At 40.7% G+C, this 24490-nt stretch overlaps 1 protein-coding gene across 2 annotated transcripts; it reads right to left on the minus strand.

Annotated features, from left to right (window-relative positions):
- Window positions 1-2790: 2790 nt before the first annotated feature.
- Window positions 2791-24278, minus strand: LOC144647252 (Na(+)/citrate cotransporter-like). Of its 2 annotated transcripts, XM_078507027.1 has the most exons (15): window positions 24067-24278; window positions 23611-23865; window positions 16641-16906; window positions 15484-15655; window positions 14857-15023; window positions 12232-12274; window positions 10649-10782; window positions 9465-9584; window positions 8834-8968; window positions 7777-7881; window positions 7276-7370; window positions 6705-6814; window positions 5476-5637; window positions 4304-4441; window positions 2791-3632 (listed from the first exon to the last, which is right to left on the minus strand). In XM_078507027.1, the coding sequence occupies exons 2-15, from the start codon at window positions 23836-23838 to the stop codon at window positions 3441-3443; spliced, it is 2067 nt and encodes a 688-aa protein (XP_078363153.1). In that variant the 5' UTR covers window positions 23839-23865; window positions 24067-24278; the 3' UTR covers window positions 2791-3440. The 2 variants fall into 2 exon arrangements, with proteins under 2 accessions (XP_078363153.1, XP_078363152.1); XM_078507026.1 differs by lacking the exons at window positions 23611-23865; window positions 24067-24278 and adding an exon at window positions 18865-19354.
- Window positions 24279-24490: the final 212 nt, after the last annotated feature.

Raw genomic sequence — 24490 nt, forward strand, 5'->3', positions numbered from 1 at the left:
GAAATCAGCGTACTCCAGTTAGTAAAACAGCTGTGTTTACAAAACTCAGACAAAAATTCCTGTGCGTAACACATTTTGGGCTCCTCTCGTTTTTCTGACAAGATCACTCCACACGCAAGGATTCTTGATATTCTTGTGGATGATACGTACATAAAAAATATTCATGAGCATATGAGCATAAATTACACATAGATTTGATCATGAATATTGAATTATTAAGTGGCAGTTTCTCTTAAAGCGGTCCATCACATTTCGGGTTGGAAGATAGTTTTCCCTCAAACTATGCCCAGTGAACTATCTTAGGTTGTAAGTAAATTCAACGACTTTAGTTTTTGGAAATACGTTAAAATATATTTTTTAGAGCTATCGACAGTGAAGGCTGCAAAAGGCCTAATTTTGAGCTTGGCCAGAACGAGAAATTTCATAAGTTAACGAGCTTGCCGCTCAAAAAGCTGCGTGTTAGTTGCTATTTATGTAAACTAACGGCAACATTCAAACACATTCAAGTTACCAAACTACCCCTAACATTGCTAGCATTGCGCACATTGCAAAAAAAAAAAACGAGAAAAAACGAGAAACAACGCATTATTAATGACTTAAGGTAGCGGGACACCTTGGGCTCATCATTATGCATTTATTTAAAGCGTATGCACGAAGTACAACGACTTACATCGACAACTTTACGAGATATTTATGACTGGAGAAAAATATGGGCGCGTGCGCGTGATTTGTAAAAAATCCCTGTTTCTTTGATATTTTAACCAATTTAACACAACACTTAGCGATATACGTTCATATAGATTGTAGGAAGTCTTTGAGCTTATTTTTATTTAAATTTGACTATTTCTGCAACTAGTGTACTCAAAGTAATCACAAAATTATTCGGCATAAACAATCGTGTCCTTTTTGAAAACGCATTGTTCTCACCATAAAAGCGTGGAATATAATTACCATAATTACATCTCTCCTTGGCAAAATGATCGTATTTAGGTCGGGACACCTTCGGAAATCTCAAAGTTTGGACTTTTCCGACAATTTTGTGGCAGAGAATACAGCGCGGATACAGAACTTCATGACTTGCCACTGCAGATAGGTAAACTATGAATACTGTAGTGTGTCATAACAGAAGCGGAATTTTAAAAGAGCGCTTTTAGAAAGAGGTAGAAGACATTAAATTCAAATTTGCGCACTTAAACCGCCATAACTTGCTGGCAAACTTTAAATTAAAAAATCCGCTTCTGTTATGACACTCTAGAGGTATTGACTGATTAGTTTTTGACAAAATCGCAGTGTGCTGTCTTCTACTCGTTCCGCAAACTCTGCCACAAAATCATGTTTTTCCCAATTTGGCACTAACGAGGCTATAACATCGCCGTAAAATGCAATCTACCAAATAAAAGATGACATTCACAATCTTTCATCATTTCGTTGTCTCTGTAAATTTTGAGCTTAATCGCACCCTAACAGCATAGAAATAAGCGTTTTTAAAAGATGCAGGTCAAGCAAAATTTCCCTTCATGAATTTATTCATGCTGTTGGTATCCTCCGCGACCTTAAGAGCTAACGGTTATCCCAAGAGCTTCATTAAGTCAGCTGGCGAGTCAAACAAAACAAACACGCAACCAAGAACCCAGGAGAATCCGAAGGCATACACGTCCATCCCGTATGTGAAAGGAGTGTCGGAGCGCGTTCGATGGATTTTGAGCCGCGAAAACATCAAGACAACGTTCAAACCAGTACGAACGTTAGGAAATATCTTCAAAAAGCCCAAGGACCGACCGAATAAAGAGCGGTTGAAAGGAATTGTATACAAATTGGCTTGCAGGACATGCTCATTTGCATACGTTGGGGAAAGCAAAAGAAGCTGGAAATCGCGAGGAGCCGAACACAAGCCCGGAACAAACGGAAATATCAACTCCGCAATTAAACATCATGCAGAAATCGGCCACGACATACATCCAAGTTACGCCGAAGTTCTTGAAACAGGTGTAATCAGCAAGAACAAAAGACTGTTTCTGGAGTCTTTACATGGCGCCCTTCCCAAGGGTTTACGCATCGCTAGTTGCTCCCCAGGGGGCGCAACGAACAATAACGTCAATGCAACTTATTTGAATTCTGCGAACCTTGCAAAATCCATCATTCTCTGAAGTAGACCGCAGAAGGCGATCGAAAATTTTTAGTATCCTTTTATATCTTTTTTTTAGACTAGTTTTTAGACTAGTTTTTTTTTATACTTTAAGCTATGACCACAGATCGCTCCATCTTTCTCCAGGAAAATGTAGAATGGCAAATCCTTGATATTTTTGGCAGCCGCACTGAAAGGAACTTCCATATGACGCTTTTCAAAGAGGTTAGTTGATTAGTTTAAGATGACTTATCTGTAAGTCTTGGCCGGGTTATTTGAAGGCAGGTTAATTCTGTTCCAGGATATAAAGCTTTTTTAGGGCCATAACCAGACCTTTTCCAAAGACGTTTGGGTTTGCATTGCGCAAATAAATAAAACTAACATTTACGAAACACGAAAGGCTGGTTTTCGGCCAAAAACTGCACCGTAATTTGATTGAAAAAATGAAGTTCACTAATAGCTCCAGGTCCTAATTTAGAAAAACGCCCGCCAGCGCAGAGAAATATGCCTCAGCAAACATACTCACCTCCAGTTTCCACTCGGCCACTATGTCTCTCTTCTGTTTTCGAAGAATCAGGAGGAAAACTTTGCTCATTTTTATTTTTATTATAAGTTTGTAAAAGGTTACAATGCTTTTGTCCCCCAACTTAAGCTTTAGACTTGAACATCTGTTCATTTTTATTTTGTTACACACATAGCATACAAATATCATATACAAAGCGAGGCTGGATATCACCTGTTCATATCAGAAATTAAATATTCAGTACCTTGAAACAGTTGTGTTACATCATACATTATTTATTGAATTGCAATCGATAAAAAAATTCTCTCAATCCAAGAGGAAATTATGAAGTCATTAAGCGACACGTTTCTACTCACAATGTTGTAAAGAATTAGCCTAAAATTTCTAACTAGCAGTGTTAAAAATGAGAAATGAAAATATTCCAACTCTTTTTACTGAATTATTTGTAACGTGGCTATACAATTACTCCCGCGTGTTGATCAACAAAAAGTAGTCACATTTAGATCCGATAAAAAAAGATTCTCTAAAAGTAAGAGTGCATGTGTGTGAACCAGTGTCATTTCAGTGGGGAAAAACATGGAAGTCGCGAAATTTATCCATGATTTTTTGACGAAAGATAGGTACGAGCATATACAATTACCACCACGAAATGTCATAACCATTCCAAAAGACTTAACCTTATAATTAATTTCGCTCGCATAGGGTAAAAAAACTTTCTATGGCATATATTTTCTTGGTATTCTTATTAAATCGGATTTAAAGGTGTCTCAAAGAAAAGCGCGCGTGCACAGTCTATGATAACGTGACATTTTTGCAGACTAGTGTGACATTGCCGGAAATCGCAGTCGGGGTCGGGGTCACGCTTCCACCACTGCCAGCCCAGTCCGGAAAATTATTTAGGTCAAACATTGGTACACCGTAAGCGTGGACACAAATTACCAACACTGTGACAGCAAGGATATTCATTCCAAAACCAACTTTTGCCTGAGGAAAAAAAAGAAGAAATAAGCTATTGCTCCTTGAAGGAAGTTTGCAAACTTGCGGGTCAAGTTCAAAAGGTCGTCAAAATATCGATTTATCTGAAAATAGTTTCGTCCATTTTTTTGCTATTCTTATTTAATAACGTGTAAACGTCCTGTAAGAAGTTAAACGTTTTGGATCGAAACGGAAAAGAACTTCTTGTAACGAGGCCAGGTAAAAAAGTACACTTATTTCAACACACATTAGCCACCCCTAAAACACCATTTCTAAATCTTTTTCTATACCTTAAAGTTATTAAGCAGTAGGTCTTTTTCAATACTGCACTTTGTAATCTCCTCGCATTTCGCCAATTTATACCAACCATGCTCTTTAAACGATCCCAAAGATACTCACGGGCCCATTTTTGTCCCAGACTATCGTAGCTTTCTAAAGCGGCCTTCACACGACAAACTATTGGCTAACTCGTGTTGGCAAACTCAAGTTGGTGTATGTGAACGACGCAACAACGGCAAACAAGTTGGTCAACTGTTGGCATCAAAATAGAACTTGTCTCTATTCTCACCAACAGTTTGCCAGCTTGTTTGCCAACTGTTGTTGTTTCGTTCATACACACCAACATGAGTTTTCCAACTTTAGTTTGTCGTGTGAAGGCCGCTTAAGAAACCAATACATACCATATCCTTAACTTTTAGATGTCCGCCAGCAAACACAATAGCATTTGGAGGTGTAGCGACAGGTAACATGAAGGCGAACGAACAGGAAATGGCAGCGGGAAGCATAAGATAATACGGATGAACATGAATTTCCTCTCCCTGAGAAGAAACATTGCAATTATTTTCTTAGATTCATTTTGCAAGGAGAAATGAAACCTATAATATGTGTTACGGGTATCAGGAAGTATATAGGCGGTGTTTATCTTCACTCCGGCCAGCGGTGTTGCTTAACCCTCTGGATTGGTGATACGGTATACTACTTAGTGATCTGTTGTCCCCCAGCCCCCCTTCCCCGCCCTCCTTACATTCTTTTTGCATTTTAATTGGGCTACAGTGTCGAAAATTGGGTCCAGGTCCCTAGCAAAGACACGAGCACGTGACCAATACAGATGAATAGCTATTAATAGATGGACACGTTTTGAATCCAGTTTGCCCAAAAACTCGCTGTTAGGGACGTTTCTTGTTGGAATTGTTTTATTTCTATTTTTCAGTTAACAATGGGCATGCAGAGAGTTCTAAACAAGTTGTTTTGTTAGTCATCCGAGGATCGCCGAAAGTTGACGTTGTGTTGTTTTCAGAGGTAAAGAGTTGGGTAAATCAAGTGCCAGGCTTCTCTTAGTGCTCTCAAGCGTTTGATAGAACAGTCAAGTTGTTCTTTTTTTTCAGTGTGGCTGTAATTGAGTGGTTTTCTTTTAGACAGTCTCGTAAAACAAAAATCAAAGCAATCATAAATTGAACTTAAACGGCACATAAACCAAACTCAGAGCAAATACGCAAACCCACCAGGAGCGCGGGAAAACGCCAGTGATCAAGTTGCGATCATTGCTGCAATTGTTTTTTTGCATCTTATTGGTTGAGATGGTGACGCAATTTTTTTAAAATTGCAATCCATTTCAATTAAATTGCAATCCATTTCCATCCGATGCCGCAGCCAAAGACGCTATTTAACAGTTTCAGTGCTCTTACATAGCAATTTTTAATAAAAATAGACTATTATTATTTGGTTTTCTGCGACACAAACATAACTTTTGTTTGTTCAAAAATCTGTTAATAAAATCCGTGATAAACAGAGTTTATCGCCGCACAGTTTAGCAGTACTAATTCGAAAAACTTCAGGTGGAAAAAGAACTCACCAGCGAGGCCAAAATCGGAAGAAAGATGGTGGCGGTTGCTGTGTTGGAGGTGACTTCCGTAAATGTGGTGATCATAACACACACAATGATGACGATTGCATAACTTGGAATAGCGTCCAGATTAGCCAGCTGGGAACCAACCCATTTAGACAGACCCGACACCTAGAGACAAAGCAAAGCTTAGTGTCGGCGATAATACCTACCTATACCTATACCTACATCTTTCCATGCTATAAGGCTTTGATATTCTCTAAAGAAATTTGAATGTCTTCCTTTTCTGTAATAAACTTATTTTTACGGGAGTGGGTTATCAGCCGCCAGCCCAACCCCCAACCTGGAGGACCAGGGAGGTCACACTTCGTCTGGCCTTTTACCCTTCGGTACGGCATGGGTGACCCTACCAGGAGTACAAGACTCCGGCCGACATACTTTACTGTCGAATTTCTTATGATCTTTTCAGCATGTTGAAATCATGTTAAACATCGATGAAGCTGAGAAGTTGTAATTATTTCCATCCCCAGCATTGTTCCCTCACTTGACTTACTGTTATTTGCGATGTATTACAAAAGGACACCATTTCTGTCAGTGTGATTCTCATGACTGATATAAGATTTTGTAATTTTTTAAAATTAATATATGCTAAACTGCCCTTACGGCGCTGTTTCTATGCCTTGCGGAATTTGATTGGCTTTCTGGGAGTATGGTCAGGGGAGAAGATGTCACAGAAACGGTATTCGTTACTCCACCGACCTTTTGTCAATCCGAGTTTACACGAGCAATTTATATGTGGCATTTTTTATGTGACAACTTTAATTTGTCGGTGTCAATGAGAAAAATTGGCCTATTCAGTTTTATGTATCAAATACATTTGTTGGCAAGCTGGAGAGCTTGCTTTTATGTGAAAAATAAAAGTTGTCACATAGTAAATGTGCTCGTGTTGACAACTCGCAACACATAAAATGTGACAAATATTGCGTCAGCATATGTGGTTCACAATCTCCCAAACTCCCACTGAGCACTGCGCGCGCGTATCTCTGTGCGTATTTCTGCCGTCCAGGGCTCATTGGCGCACATAACATTCCAGGGCTCATACTGGCGCACATAACATTGAACTGCTGACAAATACTTGTTGTGTCATCTACACGATCAAATATATTTGTCACATAAAAATTGCCCGTGTTAACCCGGCTTTACAGTGATGACGTCTGGGTTAAAGAATTGTTATCTACCTTACAAGCGTCCGCCAAAGCAAACCCGCTACCGAGCAAGATGATAATGTTCCATGGAAACTTTCGTGACATCTCCTTAAACTGCAAAAGGCCGGGTGGCGGTTTGTTCACTGTATAATAAAAACAATGGCTGTTACAAAGGTTTTGTAACAAATACAGCATTAAACTTAACCAGAAATAATCACTACAGTATTTTGGTATTACTTCATTCGCATATTGTATGTATAATTAGTATATACCACACAAGTGAATAGCGCTTTTTGCGCGCGCTGATTGGTTAACTCGGAGGTGATTAGCAAAGTACTATTCACCTCCGAGCAGCTGAGAGAAACACAATGGCTTCGCGCGTCGCTTTCTTTACCGAAAGTGATGTTTTGGTCGGCTAGTTATTCAATTTGTGTGTTATATACTAAAACAATGATTCACCGCAATGTCGGACCTCCACTTCGGTGAATAAGTGTTAATTAATCAAACCAAAGCAAAACATAAATAAATAAACTAGCAGTGGTGAAACTTTAAGAAATATTGTAATTTTGGAAGATTTTCGCGCGAACGTATTTAAGTTGCTTACCTGAACCGTCAGGAGCATAGATCCTCGGTCTTCGTGAAGGAAACACGAACAAGGAGAACGCTATAAACATGGCCACCGTAGCGTCTCGAACGTAACTGAAAAGTGAGGACACCAAAAAAGTTATTAAACGTTCATGGGAAGCCTCGAGCCAAGCAGCCAATACTGCCGGAGCTTATCCCGGTTTCTGTACCATTTAGCAGCTTGGAATATTTCTATTCCCCCCTGAATGGGATGCGAGTCCATCGCAGGGTAGCCCCCCCCCCCCCCCCCCCTTGCATTATGTCGCATGTACCCATTTATACACCTGGGTGGAGAGAAGCACTATGAAAGTTAAGTGTCTTTCCCTTGAACACAACACAGTGACCCAGGCCAGGGCTCGAACACGGACCGCTCGATCCGGAGTCCGGCGCACTAACCATTTGGCCACCGCGACTCCCACAAAAGGTTCATGATTGACGGTAAAGAAAAAGGATTGTAAAAAAGCGCTACATATATAATTACCCTTCCTCGAATATAATGGCCCATCCTTTCATAAATTTAGGATCACGAAACAGCCATAGCAAAGCCAACAAGACGAAATGAACAAGAACGGCTTTCTCGGCGAACCTGGAAGTACAAGACAAGAAAATGTGATGTAGCGACAATCTAGTTTTTAGCTTCGACAAAACTCAATACTTTATGAGAATACAAATTGTGCAGTGATTGCTTAGGCTAAAGGTTAAGTTAGGATTACAGTTTTCGGGGGTGTGCGAATCAATTACTCAAAAGTTCTTTAAACATTTGCTGTAACTGTGTTAGCTTTAGCTTTGCTTTTTTCATGAATATAAAAATTTAATAATAAACATGAATATAAAAATTTAATAATAAACGTCTCCCCTTAAGTGTTAAGTTTGTATAAGACGCCCCTCTCTAAAATTTTAAGATTTAATTTTAAGATTTATTCAGCTAATTTTAACAAAATTTTTATTGATTTTATTATATATATATATATATTTTTAAACATTTGTAAAGCGCCTAGAGCAGGCCTGGATAGGCGCTATAAAAATATATTTATTATTTATTATTTATAAACGCCCCGTGTCTAATAGACGCTCCCTCCGACAATTATCTCAAAAACCAAGGAAATGCGCCATAGAGTAAAAATCACGCAATAAAGTTTTTGCTTGGCTCGGACATCGAATAGCCCAACAGCGCCAACATGATTGACTTTGATGATGATGAAAACATCGACATTGAACTATGAACGACATCTCTAGTCTTTGCATTAGCGTAGATTAGATTAGTCTCCTAGTCACCAACTCTGTTATGTATCTTACTCCAATAGAAAACTACCCATCCTATTTGTTTTGTTGACGTTGTTACTGTTAAATTGAAATTAAATAAACGCCTCCCTCTAATAAACGCCTTATATCTTTTTAACGCCTCCCCTAGGACCCCAACAATTAAATAGACGCCCCGGGCGTTTATTAGACCATTTACGGTATACTGAATTTGATTGCGCGCCTCTGCTAGCTATGTTATAATGACAAATGGAACCTAATTGTTAAGTTATTCTTACGACATGGGTCCAAGTGCTCTGTACTGATCCACCAAAACTTGTTTTATGGCCTGTGTTGATTGCTTGTCCTTCTGCTCTGATCTTGGCGACTTACGGAGACAGCAACAGAAGCACTTGTGGAAACATTTACGGAAACTGGACAGAAGAAAGCGAAAATAGAGATACATGTATTTGTCTGTGACAATCTCATGACTAATAAATAAATGATTTCAAACTTACCATTGATACCATGTCATTCATTTAAGCTTCCTTTTTGTACTTTTGAGTACAAATACTACACAATTTTCAGGGGCGTAGCCAGCGTTTTGGAGATTTGTAGGCATTCTTTGCCAAATCGGAGCTAAAAGCAAGACCAATCATGAGTCACTCACGCACGTTTTCCCCTGCGTCGTGCCTGCGACATGTATTTGCCTTGAGTTTTGATTGGCTTACTGAATTGTCTGTGTACTTTGTGATTGGTCAGAGAAATTACTTTGTTGGGTTCTACGTCACTCAACTGGAAACTGCTCTAAATAATTTACAGGGATTGGTATGGAATAAGAGTTACACACACAATGCAAGCAAACATACCTTTATTTGAGGAAGATTAACTGGATCCAGAACCATGCACATACAATGCAAGCAAACATACCTAAATTTGAGGAAGATTAACTGGATCCAGAACCATGCAACAAACAGAAGCACTACCATTTGAGGAAAAGCATAACCAAACCAAGAGGCAAAGCTAAATCCTGGACTGTTGGGATACAGACTGAAATACGAAGCAGAAAAATCATATAAACGAAGTAGTAAATATGACTTGATTTATACGCCGCAAAGTAAAAGAGCGGAAGAAAATCATACTGAAAATAGCTTCAAACCAGTCCAATCACAACACAAGTGGTAAGACATAAACCCCATTGTGTTGTCCGTGTCTGTTCTAGTCTTATTTAATTCTAATATACGTAATTATTTAGCATTGCAATTGTATTAACCTACAATCTCAAAGACGATTAACACGGAATCCACCAGGAAGTCGAGTTACATTTTTTCAAGTTGAACAAAAATCGAGTACCAGAATAGCATAAATCCTATTGTGTTATTTCCTACCCTTAATAAAAGGTAAAGATGTAAGTAATTATCCTTGATAAGTACATAACACCAGCAAACATTTTTATCAGAGTCTGAGAAAATGAAATTCACAAACTCTAGGCAAAAGCCTACGTCTTTTAAGCGTGTCAGTGGAATTCAGTGGAACTACAAATTTGGCTTTTAATGTTTGGTGTTGTTAGAAAAGATTTCTTTTGAAAAGATATTTGGAGCAGTAACACAAAAGTTTGCAATCGGATGTAAATAATTTTGGTACATAATTTTGTCTAATAACTTATCGAAGTCCTGGCGGATTCCATCTTAAACGACAGGGTCCAAAGGAGCAAGGGGGAGCAAGGAGCACGAAGCAAGGGAGTCCTAAAGTTTTCGTCGTGCGGCCGAGTTAACTCCCATCGTTGTGCTGCTTGGAGGTCCTACTATCATCTCAGTGTAGAGAGAGAGCCAAAAAAATCTTAGTGTAGAGCATGAATCCCATAAAACCTTTTGGGGGCCTCCAAGCTCTGGGCAAGGATTTTTTTGGGCCCGTAAAGCTGGATAAAAAAAATCACACAATTCCTTAAGGTATTGCAAAAATTTCGGCCGAGAAGTACGCCGCTATCGTGGACGGGAGTAGGAGCATTTTTGGGTCGGAACTAGGGTTAGGGACAGACGTCAATTGAAGGGTAGCTTTCGTTTATTTATTTTTATGCTTTAGTTCAAACTAACTAGCTCATTTGAGTGATTTACCTGTTAACCTGCCCACTGAATACCAGATTTGGAGCAGTTCCCGTTAAGGTAGCCGTGCCGCCAATATTTGCAGCATACGCAACTGCTAACATCATGGCCTTGCACAGTCTGTTGTAATACAAGGTCTCTGCTTGCTGAAAATTAAATTTTGATTTTAAAAAATTGTTGGAAATATGTTTTGAGTCACACGTTCAAATTTGACAAAATTATTTGCTTAAGATACCCTAACGATCCATTTAGCGTCCTCATGTCAGTGAGCGCTCCTATTCTTAAAAACGCCTTCATACCAATAAGCGCTCCTTTTACGTAAGCAGTCCAATTTTGACGCTCCTTTTACGTAAGCAGTCCAATTTTAACAAGCCTCTATTCTGAAGATTAATTTTTCAACAATGACACGAGCATGGGACAAAGAGAAATTCTGAGTCCCCTACGGAAATCGAACCCATGGCCTCCCAGGTACCGGTTGGGCGCTGTAACCAACTGGGCTACGAGAGACCCGTTGTGAGCTGGGCCATTTAATGGGTTGAAATGTGACAAGCGTCCTGTATACTGCTAGAATTAGCAATGTCGAGATCATCATTATTATTTACTAATATCAACTTAGTAAATGGCCCAGCTCACCACGAGTCTCTCGTAGCTTAGTTGGTTAGAGCGCCCAACCGGTATCTGGGGGGCCATGGGTTCGATTCCCGTCGGGGACCCAAAATTTTCTTTGTCCCACGCTCGTGTCACTGTTGAAAAATTAATCTTCATTATTTATCACCGAGCTTAAAATTTACCATCTTTATTATTTACAAGCCCCTATTCTGTTTCCGTTACAGCACCATCGGAGCTGGGAGATCATTGGCTTTTCTTTTTCCTTTCAAACTTTTCGCATCATTCCTGTAAAAGATCTCCCTTTCGTTTCACACATTCAGATGTTCAAATCAATCATAAAAAGCGGACCGTTTCTAATAAGAGCCCTGTCTCCAATAAGCGCCCTCCCTCGAGCTCCCAAAATAAAAAAAAGCGCCCCGGGCACCATAACGAACAACAACAGGAAATGTTTAGAAGGAACAAAATGAAGGTAAATGCAAATCTTAGTTATCAGAAAGGACGCAAGGTACCCAGAAAAATATAAGAGTTATATATATGGCCTTTTTTCCACGTACGAGTCTTCGGTAGCTCAGCGGTAGAGCGTCCGACCGGTGTGCGGAAGGTCGTAGGTTCGACTCTTGCCGGGAGAACTCGGAATTTTTCCGAGTATCTGACTTCATATCTTTCTCAAAAACGTTTAAACAGATAATAGAGTTTTAAGAAAGTGACAGTCAGTGAACCCAAATTCTAGCTCCGCAGTCTTCTCTTTTTGCGAATTGACAGAGTAAAACCCGCGCGGGCATGAGTGCCAGAACCACGTGATGACACGCGATTCGACTCGCTTTTTAGCACGGATTTTATTACGCTTAATAGCACTAAGACAAAAAAGAGTAATGAAAATCATCCACAAGAGTACATGTTCTTGATGAAACACTAAATTCTCACAGCTAACATGAAAAGAAATGTACGGAAATCGGAAAGGAGAAACAACAAGTGCAATCACTGACCTCAATCTCTTCTTCCTCTCGCAGCAAGTTCACGGCAGACGTTCTGAAAAATACAGACAAAAAAAAAGGCATTAGGTATCACTCATCTTAAAGGAGATTTTTCCCGACAGCCAACGCACAGCAAAAACACTTGACAAGACAAAATAAGATAATGGTGACAGCACTCAGCTTTTTAAATTAAACACGAGGGCCGCGTTGCCAATTTACATTCCAAACAATATTTATGTGTCAGCTTTATACACATAAAGTGCTTTGAGATCCCGAAGAATCTACACACGACAAATGAAAAACAAGGAAAACCGGATCACAAATCGGTTTCAACAAAGATAAATGAAGACTTTAAAAGTGACTGTTTTGTCATAAAACATAAATCAAAAGTGACGACTTCAATGCAATCGGTCAACATTTATATTCGAAACGTCATCAACAAGCAATACAAAAATCATGTTTTTAGCATATTTCTTACAGTTAAGCCAGACTTTTCCAGAGAGAGTAGGTTATATTCAATTTGAGACTTCAGTGCTTTTCAAATTTGTTCCTTTAAACTAAAATTGAAACTGCCACTAAAAAGCAACAATCGTTTATTCATTTTCTGCAGGTTTGATTCTGCAGGTTTGAGGGACGCGATCTACTGAAACTGTACCGAAACATCGATACATTTACTTCACAAACATCAAAGGTAGGTAGAAACAAATATCACTGATCTGAAAGACTGCATAGACCACCGTTTGTGGTTAAATGATTGAACTTTGATTTTTTGGTGGAAAAAAGCATGCTTCAAGAACTTCTCTTGAAGTAGGTTGCTTTTAGTACAAAGTGTATGCTTTTCACTAGAAGGCCGGCGCTTATTTTAAAATACGTAGTTGATGGGGGGGGGGGGGGGGGCAGTGTTCAGATTATCAGGGGTTTTTTTTTTTTTTTTTTTTTTTTTTTTTTTCTCTTTTCTCCTTTGCGCACCAAAATGTTTTTTTTTTTAAACGTGGCCTGTTTTCTTCTACAAAGCGCGCACCAAGATTTTTTGGCAAACAAATTAAATGAGGATGCTAAGTCCGAATGAGAACGCGACGTGGGTTTTAAATAACGAAGGTGCTTGTTTCCTAGCGCTGGCGTTTTACAACTTTTCGCTCAGTAGTTCGCCAGAATTAGGCCACAATGCTGAGCAACCTATTCTTCGGCCATGACATTAAAATTTCGAATAAGTAAAAGAGAAAACACATCTGAACTATTATTTATTTATAATTATAAACTCATATATATGGAAATTTCAGACCTTAGCCCGGCAGCTTCCTGCGTTTTTGTGAAACCAATCGGCGTTGTCAAGGCTGTCAAACTTCGTTTTATGTAATTTGTGTAAATATTTTGCCGACACGGAACAGAGGACTGGGTGCTAGCGTAGCAGGCAAAGGCCGATGGCTAGCGCGTTTGTAATAGATACACATGAGAAACTTGTAACATTTTATGGTCAGCCTTATCACACGCAATGTAGGATAAGTTTAATTTTTAACTTCGTTTTTTGTTAATATGTTTCCTTCACTATACCCTTTCAAGTTTACTAATAATCTTAAAACGCCATAGCACTGGTCGTGGGTAAGCAGTCGCCATTTTTCCGCAATAAGTTTATTTTGGGGGGGAGTTTACGTATTCATACAGCCTCTAACCTGCGATCAGGCGTTCTTATTTCGTTTTCGCAAGGAAGAGGGGAAAAAAAACCTCCTTCCCCGGAGTGACAAGTAGAGAGGAAGGGCATGATCTTAGGTTATACAGCCTCATGCAAAATGACTACACAATCACCCACAGCGAATGTTATATGACCATACTTTTATTAATATGGACTTAATGTTTACCTTAAGGTTACTATTTTTAGCGACTACTAATCTTAGCGATTTTTTCAGAGCAAGATTTAGCGACTATTTAATTTAGCAATTTTTAGAAATAAATGTTCAGTTAAAGAACAAACTCACTTGAAATTGAACGAATATTTGCATTGCCAGAAAGAACAAAGTTACCGGCGTCTATTTTTAAAAGAATTTTTCAAGTCGACTATGCTTAATTTTGTTTTTGGGGGGGAGGGGGGTATTTACATTGTAAATTTAACAAGTATTAAATTTGACCGAGACAAATTTTAGTGAGCACTAAATTTAGCGATTTTTGCCCAACTCGCTAAAATCGCTAAAATTAGTAGCCGCTAACAATAGTAACCTTAAGCTATGTTCCGTGCAAGGACTGTTACTATTTCTTTTTCCTGTGTTCGCTCCGCGCACCGCGTTATACGATCTATAAAAAGGTAAAGTCTGCGTCGAGCCAAGTGGCCCATACCGACGGACCCTACCCCTGTTTCTGTAGCATTAAGCAACAGGAGTATTCCTACTCCCTCCTGGTTGGGATGTTAGTCCATCGCAGGGTTACCCCAGCTGATTAATTCGCCGGTAACCACTTATACATGGGTGGAGACTGGAGAGAGGCACTATGAAAGTAAAGTGTCTTGCCCAACATCACAACACAATGACCCCGGCCAGGGCTCGAACCCCGACCGCTCGATCAGGAGTTTAGTGCACTAACCATTAGGCCACCGCGTCTTCCATAATACGATTTATATAGCATTAATATTAATACTCTAATCTCTACCTCTCGTCCTTTTTGTATTGGAATCCGGCGTCGTTTTCGTTCTTCTCCTTCACGATTTCAGGTTCCTGGACTCTGACTGTTTTCTTCTCTTCGTTTTTGTTGTTTTCAATGTCTTCGTTCATGTCACCAAGTTGAAACGAGCCATGCTGAGGAATAACCTCATCAAGCTACAAATATCGGGTAAAACACGATACAGGTTTATACAGTGAATTTCTAAGACATCACTCTGAAAATGACTAGAAGTAGGGTTGACAACGTGTGTTGGGGGGGGGGAAGGGGGATTAGAACAACAAGACGACATTATCCGATAATACTTGGCGTGGTGTTTTGCAAATTCGTGAATCTGATTCAGTGGCTGTGCTATTGTTGCCTTTTTGCTGACAGCGCTTACGCGCTCATACAACGAATGCCGGAGTGAAGCGCGGTAAAACGCGTGCAAGCGAGTCACAACTAGTTTTGGTTCTACTTTTGATTGGTTGAGAAAGTGGTGCAAATTTTTTTAAACAATCATAGCGCAGTAAAGCAAACATTAAAGCAAATGCAAATTACTTTCGACACACAAGTGAAAACATGTAAGTCAAGCAACAAGCTACAAGAGTTAATTACAGACAAGCTTTGTATTCTCACCTCATCCGCTTGACTGTTGTCCTCGTTGTTTTTCTCAAGTTGATTCTTGATACTTTCATTCTTTATTTCTCCCAACACTGCCTCAACAATTGGCACCATCATGGCGGTTGTAGCTGTGTTGCTTATCCACATGGACAGAAATGCAGTCGTCAGCATAAATCCAAGCATCAAACTGTAGAAAAAGAACAAACAGTGTTTTACTGTCTTTGATTCACGCAAGCAAAAAAATGAACTGAAATGATACATAAGGTATGCAGAGAAATAAAGAATTTCTCCTGAACTATTCCAAGTGGTTAACAAGTTGAACACGAGGTGAGAAACTGCATAACTCGAAACAAGCAAATCTAAAGGCCCTGACAAACAGTGCAACATTATGCGCAATATTGCGAGCAACAGTAGACTGTTTACAGCCCTCTATTTTCTCGTATCTTCTTCAATCGTTGAACGCGGAAAAAAGCGTTGTAAGAGAACCGGACGCTAGCGCAAAACGGGATGCGCGAAAGGGTGGTGGTGCTTCGCTCACCCAAATCTCCCCGCCCCAACCCCCTAGTGCTTGTGCTCGATTCTCGCCTCGCGAGCAGCGGAAGAAAAGGAACAGCGCGGAAGCGGCACCCAGCCAGCGAGAGGGGACCGACGCGCAACAAGACGCGCCCGCGAGCGGACAGAACACACACATCAACACCATCAGGCGCCAAACACCCAAACTCGACTCATCCCAAAACGAACCCACAACTGCTGTGGTGTTGGCACGAAGGAACGCACGCGACGAAACAATGGCAGGATGGCCAGGGGAGGAAAGGCGCGACTAGGCGTGCACGGCCAGGCAAATCTCAGACGAAAGATTCGACAACTTTCTGGACTTTATATCTCGCTCCAGTTAAACATCGTGGTTCACTAATCGGAAGACTTTTCAGTAAGTAAATAAGTGAGAGGACCGCGGCGGGGCCCAGCAGGAAGTACACATAACGTTCCCTGCTCCCGGTGAGGCTGAGCGCTCCCAGTTCGCGGTGGGCATGGCAGCGGTAACTCTCAAACCCAATCTTCCCCTACCATTTCTCCATCCCCTAATAACCCTAACATGCCCCCCTCCTTCGCCAACGCACATATCTTACCTACCTAAACCACGAACAAACAAAAATTCATTTGAGCAGCCTAACCTTCGTGGTTGAGCTCCAACTAACAAGAGAACTCGAAGAGCGATTCGTTTGTGTAAGTTCCACTGCTCTACAGCAACGGCAACGATCAACCCGCCAAGAAAGAGCACATTGGTATCCTTGAAGTAAGGCGTCGAGACTTCTTTAGATCCCAGGACACCAAACAACGGAAAGAGAACCAATGGAAGAAGAGCTGTGACGGCCAACTCCACAACCTCAGTCACCCAGTACACCGCCATGATCAGAATACAGTACGCACAACGGGCTTCCTGGTGAAATAACATGAATTATATATTATCAGTACGATTTGCTTTTATGTTAGACATATTCACATACCTTTAGGAAAATCTAATAAAGTGTAAATCTAATAAAGCTAAATTCATGAAAAAGAATGCTCGATGAAGAGAACCATTTTTGTGTGGTGATTGGGGGAGGGGGGAGCAGGGCAGGGAGTCCGGTCGAGGTCGTACGCTCTTCGGATCTCCATTCTGAACTAATATGATTACTTTTACGCGAGACTCTGTTTCTCTCGTAGTAAGTCCCTGCATACGGGAGGCTTTGTTTTAGTAGAAATTTTGACTGCACTAATGTGATAGGCAAATTTAGTAACGAAATGCGACGTCCTAGCTACAGATCGTGCACCGTACCAAGAACGCCGTCGCGCTCTGGTCTCAGCGCACAACGTGCAAAAGACTGCAATCAAACGGTATTTTTTCCCGTCGGAAGTTGTAAAGAGTTTAAAGGGAACTTTATTGACAATCCCGAGCTATCCGTGCCGTTCACTAGTCGATAAATCTCCTTTGCAGCCGTTATTTTTGGTCGTAATGCAACACTTTTCTTGAAAATACTAACTGATAAACACAGTTTATTTAGTTGTAGCCAGGACAATCAGTATCATGATAAGATTTTATTTTTGACAGGTTCCGGTTCGTTAAAGTGAATCTCAATATAAAATAAGTGCAGTAAATATAATAGTTTCCAACGAAAAGCGCCGGCAAATAAACAGTATTTCTAATCCCTACAACAAACACATAATGATTAATTAAATTTTACGCGGTAACCATAAGCTTTGCGTACCTATTAATATATTTGTTTTGTTAACTTTAAAAAGAGAAAAACAAAGGTAGTTAAACAAATCCCCGAACGGGTTTTAACAGCAAAACTGTAATAAATGCAAACTCTAAAAGAGCCAACCGCACTGCTAGAAGGGGCGACCGTGCAGTTGTTCAAATATAAAGCGACAAAAGTCGAGATTAAAATTTCCCAATTAATTATCAGCCCAGTGTTCTTCGCACAAAAGGTTCTTGATTAAATTGGTCATTTTAATAACAGACAAAAAGAGGATTTATAATCTCACATGGGAAATAAAGAAGATGTCTTGGATTAAATATAACACAACACAGTGCGTCTGTTGTGGTTCGGTTAAAACGAGAAAATGTTTTTTTAGGGGAAGCCCCAGCCGGGAGCGCTCTCTTAAATTAGTTCTTTTTAGCAGCCTGAGATCAAAAATCTCATTTCTCCTCGCAATATGGTATACGTAATCCAGAATGCAGGCAAAGAGAATTAAGGAAATGATCACCAACGACAAATTGAACACTTTCTTGATTTCAAGCAAATTCTCCTAGCCCGTACTAAGGAATATGTATGGAATTTAGTACAGAGAATTTGTATGTTGACATGCTGATTTTCGTAATCTGTCCAGATCAACTCTAATCTCTGTCATTCTTGCTCCTTGATGGTTTTTTGCTCACATCAAACAAATTAATGCTGCGTATATCGCTTGAGAGTTCATGTACTAACAACAATCCAGTACTTTGAAGGCTATATTTTCTAAAAGCCGCAATTTTTTAATGAACTCGTTGTGAATTAAAAGCTATTTCAGGCGGATTACTTTTTTTCTTATATTAAGTTAAAGCTACGCCATTGTACAATACGACGCAAAGTTCTTATTCGACATACATGCGCTTGCATTGCTGCAAACTTAAGCATTATTGCCAACTGCATTTACACACTGGTTGGCTTGCATCTTTGATCGCAGTAAGATCTATTTATGGAAAACTGAGGGTAGGGAGAACCCTCGTCCCAAACTCTAACATAAATTGCTAATAAAAACACACATAAATCTCAATTAATGAGAGTGAGGTTGGCGTTGTGGTATAGCGTTGGCTTAATTTCATTGAACCTAAACCTTTCGCCAGTGCAACATACATGAAATTCACTTGCTCACCGGTGTAGGAACTGCAATTGGTAACGGTGCCAGCAAAATCGGCGTCAAGAAGAGCACAAGGTATTTGCGCCATCTTAGAAGGCACCTCGCGACAGAGGTATTTTTCTTTGGAGAAATCGTCTGCGGATAGGTAGATGATTCCTGCTCGATGTTCCCTGCTGTCTCGGCGCTAACATTTTCGCAAACAGTCACGGATGAGAGGCAAGCCTCGTTCGTTTGGCCTATTTCCATTTAGGTGGTGTACTCTTGATTCGAGGAGCGAAGGGTGTTAAGGTGAAACTTGCAAACAAAACTGCGCGTTGTTTCTGTTCGCGCGAACTTTGTGGACAGCAGATGTAGTTATATATCGGGCTTGCCAAAATCTTAATCACCGGCAGTACATTTCCATAGGAGTACAGCATACGAATTCTCCGTCAAAATATTTTTAGCAGTTATAAACGCTGAGCAAGTCTAGTCAGTCGTGCATAATGTCGTATATACGGACTGGCAGAGCACTTTGTTTTCACTTGCTTTGTTTTCGCAAAACAAATATCATATCCATTGTATAAGAAGGTTTAAGAGTTTGATTAGCTGCCAAAGAAACAAACAAAAAAGATCAGCGCATACAATGCAAATTAATTTGCATCTAAGCTTAAAAGCCGATCAGAAACTGAAAAAGATCTAAGCCGGGAGTTTACCAGGTGAGCTGCAAAGCTCTGATCACAAGATGGAGACAAATGCACTTTAGAATTCAGTTCATTTTGACAGAAATTGCTAACAAGTTGAGCATTAGCCTTGAGAACAAACAAAGCTGTCGAAAACATGACGCTTAAAACAAAGGAAACTGAAATAGTTTGTTTGTTGAACAATTTTTTTGGTCGACCTCGTGTCATGAAAAAACAAGTTTACCAGCCAAAATGGAGAAGAAAATTCCGCATCTAAGCCCCCGAGGGGGGGGGGGGGCACTTCCTATAAATGGGCTAATGGGAATGTGCCGCTGGATGGGGTCGCATTTTCACGACTGGACTGACTATAATGGGGTCGCCATTTCAAGCATTTTTTATAGGGTGACTAGAATGGGGTCACACTTTTCCGGGATGTTGAGAGTACGAAAATCTGGCAAGTTGTGATTTATGAACGGAAATATTCGCCGAAAAAAATGTTACCGTATTTATTGCTGTTGTTCAATATTTGACAAACAGCTCCCAGAAAGTGACTAAGTTGGGGTTGTAAAAATTAAATTTACCCAAAAGTGACTAAGATGGGGTCCACAATTGGCCATAGAATAAGACTATAATGGGGTAGGGGTTCTGAGAGGCCAGCGGCACATTCCCAACAAAAATTTACCCAAGTACCCCCCCCCCCCCCCCGGGATCTAAGCATAGTTGCCGAATGCAGTTTATCCGTCCGAAACCGGCCAATCTAGATAGTGGATCTGGTTTTTACACGAATACAGTAGTAGGGGATTAGTCGAATAATGACCTTAGCTGATGTTTGGAAATCTAGAAGTATTTGTATTTGCACGACTTCAAGAGAGTACGGGAAATCACTGCATGGATGTACCGAGTAGGGGTTAAGCAAGAAAGGTCGTTGAGAAACGATTTGTATTTAGCGACCTACTTCTAAACGCCCCCCTCCCGCCCTGACAAATATTATAAACGCACCCCATTAAAGGCGCCGTTTGTCAAAACGCCCCGCTAGCTCTCACTTCCCCCTGCATTCCAACAAGCGCCACTGTTCAATGAAGCGTCTCTTTTAGGATAGGCACATTTTGCAGTATAGCGGGTTAGTTTAGGTCGATCTTCGTATGTTTGTATAAACACTTCTGAACATTGGCACTAATTTTCATCACCTTGAAGCTTGGTTTTGGTCCGTTAATTCGCCTGATAATTACGATCCACAAAAATAGTAAAGAGCTCCTGGCTTAAAAAGATTTGTGATCAAGAGTTAATTTTTACCCAGTAAGAAAGATAGGGCGAAATTCTACGTGTTCTAGTTTTAATTTTAAACTTATAGTTTAGGAGTAGCTAGCCTGCGAACGCAGACGTATTTCCTGCTGTCGCTTGTCTTCGGCTGAGTCAGCGTCAGCGTCTGTGTTCGCAGGCTAAGGAAGCACCCTGTCCTAAAAACGGTCTTAAAACCAATAGGCACCATCTCCTGAAGGGGACAATCTTTCGTGTGTTTCTCTTCCTCTTTAATTTTTTTTATTGTGAAGGGGGGGGGGGGGGCGTGTTTAAGTGGGGAGGAGGGAGGGTCGTTTCTTATGTTTCATTCTTTATTTCCGGGAATTTTTCAGATAGAACTGGACATGGAAATTTAACGTCGAACAAATGTTTCATCTGAAAATAGAAATGCGCCAATTTTTGTAACAGAAGATTTTCAATTGGATATTTCTTCAAGCATTCAACTTCACAGCGGTGAAACAGCTGAGAGAACACTACGCTTTCTTTCTCTATCGACAGCGCTATCGTATTACTCAGTCATCTGAAAAAACTATTCATTGGCTGCTCCAGGAGCCCATTAATGGGCACCGGCCTGCCCCAAGATTAGAAACTGTACCTTTTACCTATGTGTGACTGCACACTCAGGTAGTTTTAACCGATGAAAAGAAAAGAGGTAAAGCATTTTTTTATGTAGGTGCCCTGACCCTTCAACCTCCATCGATATAGGCCTGGGATCTAGGGTATTTCTTTCTAACACCTGTACTATGTTCGTTACATTGGCTTCCTGTTAAATTTCGCATAGATTTTAAAATACTTCTTTTTACTTTTAAAGCTATCTATGTTCATGCGCCTGGGTACTTGAGTAAGTTGATCACTATTAAAGAACAGCCGCGTTATAGAGTTCGTTCAGCTAATGGTCTTATTCCTCGCGAAGCGAGGCCGAAGGCCGAGCGTAGCGGGGTGTATAATTTTGTCCCTCAAAGGGCTCAGGCAGGATCAAATCTCGTGTGGAGTTTACGGTCATATATATATATATTTGTGAGCTTGGTGTGTGGCGGAAATGACGTCACACGGCCGCGCGCTGGTGGCCTAATGGTGCGAGGCGTCGAACTTGAAATCAGATCTTCGGGACTGAGGGCGGGGATTCGAATCCGGCTAGGGTTTTTTTTTATTTTGTATTTTTTTTATTACTTTTTTTTTTGTGGGTTCGAATCCTGAGCCTTTCGCACTGATTTCCACATAATACTCCCTCAACGCCTATTCAGGCTATAAACCTTTCATCGCCATCAGGGGCGCGCGGGCGGAGGGTTCGAATCCTCCTGCCGTTCGTTCTTCTGTTTTTTTAATGCCCTCAAATAAATGTCCAAAATGTGACTATCCAATAATTTGTCGATGATTTTAAAAATAGCCTGCGCTTCCCAACGCTTTATACCTCTTTACGAACCAGAAAGAGCCGCCATCTTCAAAGCGGAGTAGACCCTGGGAACGAGGGTGTCGCGGTCATGCCCGTTACAATGCAATTAATGTTCAACTTCAAATAATCCACTCCTTATTTATAACACCCCCCCCCCCCCTCCCCAACCCAGAGCTTCGCGAGGCCCTGCGAGTCACGTATTACTAGTCTTACAATAACCTTGTTTAGAATTCAAAAAGACTTTAGAGGAGATCACGCCTTTTCATCTGCGGCTCCTACTTCACATCCGTGGTGAGGACAATTTCGAACGTGTTAAATTTTTGCTTAAAACGCATCCTTACTTGCTTTTGATATGTAATGTTTTTTTTTATTATGTTTTATATAAATTTTTTGCGTCATTTATTTTTACCTTAAATTACTATATGGATTTGAATTTCTTTCCTTTCTTATTCATAGCATTGTAACGCGCTTTGAGCATATTTCCATGGAAAAGGCGCGTTATAAATTTTTAATTATTATTGTTTATTATTGTTTCTTTCTGCAGTCACTTCTAGATAACTTTAAATACATATCCAGACAGGTTTTTTAAAAAATGTCGAACCCCCGTAAAATCCCTCCAATATGGAAACCGCCATATGCATAAAAGGCTATAAACTACCGCGATACGGACCGATAACGCCGGCCGACGGGATGCAGAAACGCCGGGGGGGAGGTCCCGGCGATGAGGTCAAGCAACAAGAAATTGGTCACGAGCAAAGCACCAATCCGAAGTGCGGGAACACCGGAACACAAGGACACGGGGCAACGGAGAAACCCCGCCTGACACGCCGGAGAGGCCGAAACGCCGGGCCCCGAAAACGCCGGCCAAAAACGCCGGGCACGAAGCCAGGAAAAACGCCGGGGGCGGAGAAAATACGGTATATCGGACTTTTTATAAAATCAGTTAAGGTTTGATGCATTGCCAATTGATCGACTGCTGTGATTAATGATTAATTTTCGTTCACCGGCTATGTTTCCATCTTCCTCTGGAAGCGAAGGGGTTCTAAAATGAGAGGTTCTAAACTGCAAAGCAGTCTCTCCTCGGTAGCCCTGTAAGCTCACGCTTTGCTTCACGCCTGTTCTACTGTCTAAGGAGGGCTCCGGAGCTCTATAGCGGTTATTTTAGCCGCCTCGCCGATATACTCCCCGCCCCCTACACAGACCCACTTTACGATAAGGTCCGATAAGAGCGGTTCAGCGAGTGTAAACAATCATAAAAGCACATTTTCGAAAAAGAAAAAGGCAACTGAGCAATAATAACAATGATATGTAAATTAGTGGCAAGATAGACTATGTTTTGATTGAAAACAATGCGATCTCAACGTACAATGCTTAAACAAGCTATCACAAAATATTAAACTCCTAACTCACCGTTCCTCCCACAGCGATGGGTATGGGCATCAGCAGTATAGGTGTCAAAATCAGTATAATGTATTTTCTCCATCTCAAGATTCGCTTGAATAACGGAGCCTTTTTCACTTGAAGCGGTTCGCGATCGCCACGATAAGATAAGTTAGGAGAGCCATTCTCGGTCGGCAGCGGCTTCGCCTCTGTCTCTTCCAAATGACTGTAGCCTCTGTCTCGCTCGTGTTCAGTCATATTCCTTCTTAATCTGCAGCAGAAACGCTAACGGGAAAAACAGAGATCACAAATAATAAGAACACATTTGTGGAATATTCTGCACATGCAATGTGAAACCACGCTTCATGAAGCCTATTTCTCCGCAGAAAAAAACCGCGAGTTTTATAAATGAACAAATGATGTAGCGACAGTTCAGAGGTTAAGGACAAATCGGAATAATTCAACGTGCACCTTTCTTTGACTAACCTTGAATTTGATCCGGAAGAAATAATTGATCAATATTCAAAGTACAGTGTGCAGCAAACGCAACCGATATTTGCATAAAAGTTGTTGTTGTCACGCCAAGCAATCTCAAAGCCAGTCACGCGGATCATGTGACCGCTTAATGTAATGCAAACATTAATACCCCGTACTATACCAAGACAATGGCGTCACGCAACGGCAGCTTATTTGTATGTCAAAACCTATTACAAGAATGAAAATAAAATAGAAAATGAAATACTGAAACTAAGATTGTAATAGGAAACTAAGATCGTAACCCGCTAAATATACAGTGGGTGAGTTTGTTGAGCGAAACAAGGGGTGAGAAAAAGAATCGGGCGGACGAGCGTGAATATTATGTACCCCCTCCCTCTCGCCGCCCGCCCTCCCCGACTCACTCACACGTCGT

The sequence above is a fragment of the Oculina patagonica genome, chromosome 3 (genome assembly GCF_052425735.1).
Source record: "Oculina patagonica isolate OP01 chromosome 3, crgOcupat, whole genome shotgun sequence".
Taxonomy (NCBI): Eukaryota; Metazoa; Cnidaria; class Anthozoa; order Scleractinia; family Oculinidae; genus Oculina; species Oculina patagonica.

Coding starts and splice junctions, on each gene's coding strand:
- LOC144647252 (XM_078507026.1), bottom strand. CDS start 19,095: ATGGAAATAGGCCAAACGAACGAGGCTTGCCTCTCATCCGTGACTGTT. Junction 15,656..16,640: donor GTTGGAGCTCAACCACGAAG/GTTAGGCTGCTC, acceptor CTTTTTCTACAG/TTTGATGCTTGGATTTATGC. Junction 8,969..9,464: donor TTAATCTTCCTCAAATTTAG/GTATGTTTGCTT, acceptor TCTTCTGTCCAG/TTTCCGTAAATGTTTCCACA.